The sequence below is a fragment of the Humulus lupulus genome, chromosome 3, assembly GCF_963169125.1.
Source record: "Humulus lupulus chromosome 3, drHumLupu1.1, whole genome shotgun sequence".
NCBI classification, from domain to species: Eukaryota; Viridiplantae; Streptophyta; class Magnoliopsida; order Rosales; family Cannabaceae; genus Humulus; species Humulus lupulus.
In genome coordinates this window covers 117,008,586-117,017,881 of record NC_084795.1, presented here as the reverse complement: position 1 = coordinate 117,017,881, position 9,296 = coordinate 117,008,586, and the positions used below count along the sequence as shown (strand labels likewise).

At 36.8% G+C, this 9,296-nt stretch overlaps 2 protein-coding genes across 2 annotated transcripts; both read right to left on the bottom strand.

Moving 5' to 3' along the window:
• Positions 1 to 556: 556 nt before the first annotated feature.
• Positions 557 to 2,495, bottom strand: LOC133823080 (transcription factor TCP14-like). Its single transcript, XM_062255669.1, has one exon. The coding sequence runs from the start codon at positions 2,240 to 2,242 to the stop codon at positions 923 to 925; it is 1,320 nt and encodes a 439-aa protein (XP_062111653.1). The 5' UTR covers positions 2,243 to 2,495; the 3' UTR covers positions 557 to 922.
• Positions 2,496 to 6,041: 3,546 nt separating this feature from the next.
• LOC133824962 (uncharacterized) lies at positions 6,042 to 7,477 on the bottom strand. Its single transcript, XM_062257973.1, has 3 exons — positions 7,473 to 7,477; positions 6,434 to 7,371; positions 6,042 to 6,247 (listed from the first exon to the last, which is right to left on the bottom strand). Exons 1-3 carry the CDS (start codon positions 7,475 to 7,477, stop codon positions 6,042 to 6,044), a joined length of 1,149 nt encoding a protein of 382 aa, XP_062113957.1.
• Positions 7,478 to 9,296: the final 1,819 nt, after the last annotated feature.

Below are 9,296 nucleotides of genomic sequence, written 5' to 3'. Positions count from 1 at the left end.
TATAATACAAAGCAGGAGTATAGCCCTTTTATCAAAATAGTGAATCAACGAGTCAAAATTAAGTATATGGGAAGAATGTAGTCAGCAAGTGTACGCACTGGTTTTGGCAATGGCCAGAACTGGGGCTCACCACCTGAATCGTGGTCAGAGCCCCCTGAAGCGCTTGGAAATGATCGTGTGTGGGCTCCTTCATCATAGTAAATGGTAGTACCGCAGTACCTAAATCACAAATTACTTGCAGTAGCAAAACTAGTAGTATACATGAGATATTAATGCTAATATAGGTAATATGTTGGAGTAGCTAGGAGAACTTACCTGTTTGAAAAAAAAAATCTTTCTTTCTTTCTTCATATTGTAATGAGAATCATGTTAAGTTCATTCTCACTTTCGCTGTTTAAAATTATTAATGGAGTGAAATATTTAATAAATTTTTTAACAATTATTAGTCAAAAAGTGATATATTGTATATATATTTGAGCCTTAACTCTTAAGAATGAGATATAGTACTGATAATAAAATAAATTGCATGCATGGAGGTATCTTTATTGAGGCCAAATAATAAAACATGACATGTCTGTATAATATTCAATGATATAAACAAACACAAAAACAGTCAATATGTAATAGTGTAACTATTGTTCAGATACTCACACCCAAAAGAACCTTAGTGGAAAACCAGCCAACACCAAAACCATCTTAATATTATTAACTTCTCATCTCTCGGGATCAAACCCTAGCTACTTACTCACTCTAAACTCAAACACTAAACCCAAATTCAGAGCAACCAAACTTGTGTTTTTGTTGCACACAAAAGTATATATTGTAAAATTAGGGTAGAGAGAAATTAAAACATATATAAGGAAAAAAAAAAAAAAATCAAATCGTACGCATAATCTGTAATTGATATTGGATCTAGCCGCCGTCACCGATGACTAGTAGTACTACAAGTATTATCATGCCCATCATCTCCACCGTGATGTTGGTGGGATCCCGTCACGGGAGACTCAGTTGCGCCTCCATTAAGAATCGGCCTATATGCGTTGAGCGCCGCTAGCATGCCCAAGTGGCTATGGCTGTCGCCGCCGCCAGTTCCCGAACCAATTTGCTGGCCAGGCAATAAGGCCACCGGAGGAAAATTCATGAAATGCAAACCGCTAGTAATAGGCGCTCCTCTATACATATTTGAAGTAGTAGTGCTACTCGCATTAGGGAATGTCCACATGGGATCGTGATGATTTTGCGAACCGCCCCCGGCGGCAGCAGCTATGTGGTTACTATTACTAGCGGAATTATTCGGCAACATCCAAAACGCCGCCGGCATGGGGTTATTATGACTCGCCTGAACTGAACCCGAACTTGATTGCAACAAGTAACCGTTGTTATTGTTACTATTATTATTGACCAAATTCTGAGTACTACTCTGCGGCGAAGACAAGTCCTCCTCTGGCCCCGCCCTTCGCTTTCTTTGTCCGGTGCCTTCACCCTGCTCGAGGTTGCTTGCAGCCTCATGATGTAGTTCTTGCTTGGTTTGCATCATGGCGCTCACATTCCCAGAAGCAAAATTCAACATCATTGGTGACGAGGATGTTGATGAATTGACCTGTGACGAGGTCAATAACCCTATCCCTCCTGAGAACAAAGCTCTGCGTTGCTGAGATTCGTCCATTATTACAGTACTAGCACTCCTCTCCCACTCGGCTCCTGAAGACGTCGTCCTAATAAACTGTGATGCCGCTGCGGCAGCACCGTAGTTATAATTAGGGTTAAAATAAGAGCTACGGAAGTGCGAAGGCGCCGACATACTCGACCCGGAGCTCCGAAGGGATATGTTTAGCGAAGTAAAATTTGCAGGAATAGTACCGGTCCCAGTGGCAGCGATCACAGAGGGTTCCGCCTGCTGAAGTAGCCACTCGATGGTTTCTCCGTCAGACTTGTGACCGAGCTCTCTGGTCAACTGAAAAACCCTAGCAGCGCATGTAGCAGGCATTCGGATTCGACGGCCACGGCCATCAACCTTAGTGTGCCTATCCTTGGTCGAGGTTCGCTTCGGAGGAGCCTTCTTTGATGCCTCGGTTGCTTGGAGAGCACCAGAAGAACCAGGCCGGTTCGAGTCGGAGGATACGGATGTTATGGCTAAGGGGGTGTAGCCGGAGTTGGAGCATGCCTTTTCTTCTTCCTTTTTCTCTAGTAACTGGAGTGGGAAATTAGGCCTGCGGATCCCATTTTCAGCTTCCATGATCATATGGGTACTTTTTTATGTTTTTCTTTTTTTCGATATATTTTTCTTTTTTGATTTTTTTTTTACTTGGTTGGGTGCTAGTATACCTGTAGATGACCCTTAACTCTATCACTTAGTGGTGGCCAAGTGGGACTCTTTAGAATTCCTTTCATATGGGAGTTTGCCCAAGTGAAGTTGTTTTCTGAGAGAGAGAAAGAGAGGATAAGAAGAAGAGGAAGGCAAGCTTTAAGCAACAAAAATAATGAGTGTGAATCATATGTGTGGGCTATGAAAAAATTATACATCAATTTATTTTTTAATTTTTCAAGTGAATGATTTTTTTTCCAAGAAATAAAATAAAATGAATTATTATTTTCTATGTTATTTAATAATTAAATTTAAGAAAAAAGAAAATAAAGGGGTGTGTCCTTTTATTGTGGTTGGACAGTCCCTTGATTCAGACTCCACGTGCGGTGCTCTTTATCATTCAATCCATAAAGACAGTGGTGGTAGCCGGGGCAAGGCTGTGTGGGACCCAATCTCACAAGTCAAAAATAAAATTAAATAAATAAGAAAAAAAGAAAAGAAAAAGAGAGAGAGACTGATTGGTGAAGGAAAGATGATAAATGTGGCTCCCATCATCATCATCTTCATCTTCTTCGCGCAATCATTGCTATTTGCTCTACTATTCTGTACATTTCAATTCTTCCCTCTTCTCTTTCCATGGCTGCCGCTTACCATCAAATATTCCTCAACAACAATGGGTTGAGTTAAATCAAACACAATATCAATATGTATATATATATATTCAAGTTTCCTCTCTATAATACAAGGTTTTTCTGTTTGTTATTTTCTTAAATATTAATTTAAGAGAAGTTAGAAAAAGAATACAAATTAAGAGAGTATTAATTGAATATAATATTATGTGAATTTCCTTTATATACACTAAATATTCTTCATTGAGAACAGCAAAACTTTCGAAATAAACTCATGAATGGTACGTGGGTCGATCTATATTAAGTTTTTTTTTTGGTGCAATCTTCAATACGTTTTAATTAGATTCTATATATATATATATACATATATATAAAGTATGAATGTATATTTATAATATTATTTTGTTTTTCTTAATTTATTTAGGGTTAGCACTATAGTAAACTGAAGCGGGTTATTGATTCATCTCATCATGTTGTCTCATTAATATTTCCTAAAATTGTTGGAAGCTCGTATACCTTATGATGATCTCTAATGATTACCTTCCTTTCTATGCATTTAATATCCTAGAAACCATTTTTTGCTCTAAATAATATCATTGTCTAATATATATTTTATTGAGCAGGTATCTAAACATAATCTTGATCATTTTCGTAACGAGTCAATTCACAAAATGAAAAAGTTATTGTAAAATTTATTAACAAGATGCAAATTAATCAGTGTAGTTAAGTAGTAGTGTAACAATATTATATATATAATCACTTATTGATTTTATTTAAAATATTAATTTATTTTTATTATTTTTTTTATTTATCATAATAATTTTAAATAAATAAACGATGTATATATATTATAAAAGAAAATGTTTAATATAATATATGATATAAGCATACTTAATTCATGTTAATATAATTATTGAATATTTGGTTACTGTAATTTTTAATTAGTTTTTAAAGTTACATTATGTTAAACCAATAACCAGCTATATATTTTTAATAAATAAAGATACATATAGGGGCTAATGTTATATTTGGTCAATATATAAATATACTTGATTAATTAATTAGAGATTTTTTTTTAAGTGGGTATTGTCATACATGTCATCAGACTTTATAAAAGTTTTATTATGACTTATGAGATATATGTAGTGTTAATGTGTAACACACTAATTCAGGTGAATTTCTATGTGATGCCACCATATAAATGTGTTCTCTTAACATTTCTTTTTTACTTAAAAATAACGTCTAATTAATCATTTCATGTGGTACTAAATATGTACAAGAGAACCCGCGTAAATAAGTTTTAGTACATTCTGTTTTATTTATTTATTTTTTCTTTGGAAAGTCAGATGAAATTGTATTGAACACAAAACAATGTTACAACTTAAAACAAGAACAACCAACTAATTACAATTTTTGCATAATGACTCCACCCACTCTTTATCTATTCTATTGAATTTTTTTGTGTTCATGAATTGAATTCTATTACACACAGCAAATTTTGTATTATGAACAGTAACTTGGATTGTAGGGAGTTTATGCTCCCATAAAATACTATTCCTACTTTGCCAGATGAAGTAGACGAAAGAAGCAATAGTACTCATGTAAACTTTCTTTCTTCCTTGAGTCACTCTCCTCTTCTTTAGCCGTTTAACTAAACAAAACAAATCCTGACTCCTCATATTCCAGCCAAGCCATTTGCTTATTTCATCCTTAACTTTCCTACTATAACAGCAGGAAAAGAAAAGGTGAGAGTGTATTTCATCATAATCTTCACAAATCATGCAAACACAAGAGCTCACCACTGCAAACCGAATAAGTCTTTCTTTAGTTGGAAGCTAGAGTCTCACAGCTAACCAAGATATGACTCTATGATTTGGGGTACAAAAAGAATCCCAAATCAAAGCATAGGGCCACAGCCCACCTGATTTCGACCTTAATTTTGAATAAATCTCAGCAACATTGTAGTGAAAGGTCTGGAACTCCAATTCAGTAAAAGCTTGCTTTAGTTTGTTTTTAGTCTGCACTATTCTTTTCCAATATCAGCTAGCATCAGCAGGGGCTTCATAATTCCACCAACTACACTGTTTAATATAGACTGAATTAACCTATTTCACCCACAGATTGTCCTTCTTATTAGAGATAGCTCAAACATGTTTTCCCATAGCACAAAGATTCCATAAAGCATTGTCTTTGAATCCCAAGCCACCATCTCTTTTCGGATGACAAATCTCAGTCCAAGAGACATTCCCGGAGCCATTAAACTTGTCATTACCTTTCCAAAGGTAAGCACAACATATCGGATTAATTTTTCTGAACAACACTTTTAGGTAGGATAACAATCTGTGACCAAAAGGAGTTTATGGAAAGAAGAACTGAGTTTATGAGTACCATACGCCCAGCATAAGACAGATTTCTACTACTCCAAGTTCTAATCATGCTAGTCATTCGGTCCACTAAACAATCACAATCAGCTGGAGATAATCTTTTGGAGCAAATTTTCAATCCAAGGTATTTAAAAGGCAGACAACTCCTCTGAAAACCAGAAGTTAGTTCAATACGATTTAGTGTGAAAGTGTCCAAACCTGCCCCATAGACTGCCGATTTCCCCATATTAGGTTGAAGCCCTGAAGTGTTGGAGAATAATTTGAATCTTTGTAATAACAAGATTGCATAATTGTAATCACCTTTGCAAAAAAGGAGCAGATCATCCGCAAAACATAAATGAGTAAGCCGCATACTTTTACATCTCGGATGGAATTGGAAAGCAGGAACCTTAGCAACTTTCTTCAAAATGCGCGAAAGATACTCCATTCCAATGACAAATAACAGCGGAGACAAAGGATCACCTTGACGGAGACCCCTTTTAGGTTGAAGGAAACCATGGAGAGAACCATTAATCATAAAGGAGAAACAAGGGGTGCAAACACAATCCATGATTAAAGACACAAACTTCATGGGGAAATCTAAAGCTAGCATCATCTCTTGAAGGAATTCCCAATCTAAAGTATCATAAGCTTTCTGTAAATCTATTTTGAACATACAAGTTGATTTTGCCCTTCGCCTATCATAACCCCGAACCAAATCTTGACACACCATAATATTATGAACTATTTTCCTTCCTTGAACAAATCCACTCTGATTGGCGGATATAATGCAAGGAAGAATACTTCGAAGGCGAGAACAAATAATTTGGTGGCCACTTTATAGACCACATTGCAGCAAGCAATAGGACTATAATCACTCACTGAGACAAGACAAACCATTTTGGGGGTTAAAGTAATGGATATGGCATTTATTTCCTTAAGAATTTTCCCTGAGTGAAGAAATGAAAGTATAGCAGTAGTGAAATCTTTCCCAGTGATATCCCAAGTGTCTTTGAAGAAGCCACTGCTAAATCCATCAGGTCCAGGAGCCTTGTCACTTGGAATAGAAAAAAGAGCTCTTTTACTTCATTAGGAGAAAAATCCAGCAATATTGCAGCAGCTTGATTAGTACTAACCAGCGAACCCTCTTGAACTATACTGTCCCCGGGTTCTTGAACTCATTTTGGATCCTAGTAAATTATCATAGAAATCCAAGAAAGCTCGAATGACCTCACTCTGCTCAGTAACCCAATCTCCATTACTGTTTCTGACCGAATAAATGGTGTTTTGCATTCTCCTCTGCTTCATACTAGCATGAAATTTTTTGGAATTGTCATCACCAAAAGCAAGCCATTTTACCTTGGCTTTTTGTCTTAAAAAAATTGGGTATTTCATGTGGATCTCAGCAAATTTATTCCTAGCTTGAGTTTCCTGAGTAATAAGCTCTCCATTACCAGGTTTCTCCCTTAAAGCGACATGAATATCAAGTAAAGCTTTATAAGCTTCCGAATCTTGAATACCAAGATCACCTTTCTCTTGTTCATGTAACCTCCTGAGCCCTTGTTTCAGAAGCCTAAGTTTTTTGACAAATAAGTACATTGGATAACCTTCAACATTCTCACTCCACCCATTTTGAACAATACCAGTAAAATCTTTCAAAGAGCTCCAATAATTGAAGTACCTAAAAGGTTTCTGGTTATCATGCATATTCGGATAAATGGAGAGAAGACCTGGTGAATGATCAAACATACCCTCTGCAAGGAAACTGACTTCAGCCGTGGGAAAGGTATCCAACCAAGCATTATTTGCCAAGACCCGATCCAGCTTTGCACAAACCCGAGCTTTCCCCTCTTGTTTATTATTCCAAGTAAAATATGACCCATTGTACTTAACATCTTCCAGCCCACATTCACAAACACAAGTTTGAAATGGTACCATTTCTGTGCCATTGCCACGATAATCCAGCCTCTCTTCAGTAGACAAAATAAAGTTAAAATCTCCACCAACAATCCACAGAATCTTGGTGCCTTGGGAAATAAGACCAATATCCTTCCAAAGATGTTTTCGATCATTACTTTCATTCAGAACATAGACTACAGTAACAGAAAATTGTATCCCTCTTTTAGGCCTAATCCAACGGTGCAAAAATTGACTAGTACCTCATTTGATATCTACCTCATAGCTATTCGGATTCCAAGCTATAATAATCCGCCCATTAGGATGATGCGCAAGATTAAAAGTGAAGCACCAACCTTGAAACATATTTAGGTATAAGGCTCCCATTTTGGCAGCCTTAACCTTTGTTTCTAGGAGCCCAACAAACCCAATCCTCTGATAAGAAATCATCTTCATGACTTCCTTTTGCTTTGTGGTTTTATTGATGCCTGTTGACCGCGTTTTTGGCCAACGACGTGTAGACGTCAAAACGACAAAAAACCTTCAAGAGAAAAATACGACATAGATAATTTTTATAATGGTTCAGCCCCAATGTGTTGGTAATAGCATAGTCCACATAGAATTATGATTATGAATCTACACTCAAGATCAGATGAACCTGAGTCAACTGAGTTTCTTTAGTGCAGATCAAAAGAATACAATATTTCTCTCAAGATACAAATACTCTCTCTGGAAAATTAGAATCCCAATCCTCTTTATGATGCCATGAGCTTTGTATTTATAAGCCCAGGATCATACAAATGCAGTCCTCATAATCGGGATCTTTTTGTTATTCTTTCAATATTTAATTAATAATAATATCTAAAATACAACAATATGCGATTCTTTGGGATAAAATGATAGATTCCCGTGCAGGTATGACCGATTCTTGCTGAAGTCGTTACTGGGATCTTTTGCGTAGCACTGTTCTGCTTAGTCGGTCCACATCACACCCAGAAGGAAAACTGAAGGGCCAAAACACTTCACTGGTCGGCCAAGACAAGTGACTGGTCGGCCAAACACTTGACTGGTCGAACAAGCACCTGACTGGTCGGACAAGCACCTGACTGGCCGGACAAGCATATGACTAGTCAGACAAGCACATGACTGGTCGGTCATGGACATGATTGGTCGGTCATGACACTTGACTGGTCGGTCAATCACATGACTGGTCGGTCAAGCACATGACTGGTCGGTCATGACACTTGACTGGTCAGTCAAAAATCTTCACCAATCTACCGGATCACTCCTAAGCCAGATCACCGAGCCATTCCTTGCCATTTGTCACTTCTATTGCCATGTCATCATTTTCAAATTTTGGGGATAACATTTGCCCCCCAAGTTTATTATATGATATTCTCACATAATAAACTTTTTTCTCCACTGCTGACGGCACAATAATAAAAAATCTAACTGTACATTTTCCTGCTTATGCAACAAACCACGACGCCACAACAGACCATGATCACTGTAATTAACTACTCCAATCGTGGAGAAAATATACCCAAGGGAATTCCAAGAGTCTAAGAATAAGTGACAATTTCCACTTTTTCCCTTTAAATAGACCCATAAGTGCTCATAATCTCATAAGCAAAAAGAAGACCAAAAAGTTGCCCATCTCCCTCATCTTTTTTTTTCTCTTGGTCATGTACCCCAAAAGCTCTCCTCTTGGCCGAAAGCTTCAAGGATTTTAAGAAAAAGCACAAATTTCTTCAAGCAAATCCAAGGGTTCTTCAAGAAATCAAAACCTCTTCAAGATATATTTGGGTAAGTCCTTCTTCATCTCCACTTATGTTTTTTTTTCTTTCAAAGCTTAAGAAAAAATGTGTAGGCCGAAACTCCCATAAGAAATTCTCCCTTGAATTTGTGCATGAATCTTTGGTATATAATGTGTATTGTGGCTGTTTTGATGTTATATAGGCTATGGGTAGATCAATTTTGTCTTCCATTTCTTGAAAATTTGAAGAAAAATGAACTTTTTATCCCAAATTGCATATTTAGGTCCATGGGTATTTGATGATAGATAGGATCCCTAGAACTTTTTGAAACCTTTCAAATACCCAA

Excerpts from the sequence above, each read along its gene's own strand:
- LOC133823080 (XM_062255669.1), bottom strand. The coding sequence starts at position 2,242 with ATGATCATGGAAGCTGAAAATGGGATCCGCAGGCCTAATTTCCCACTC.
- LOC133824962 (XM_062257973.1), bottom strand. Across the intron at positions 6,248-6,433 it reads TAGTTCAAGAGGGTTCGCTG|GGAAAATTCTTAAGGAAATA; the intron begins GTTAGTACTAAT and ends TTCTTCACTCAG.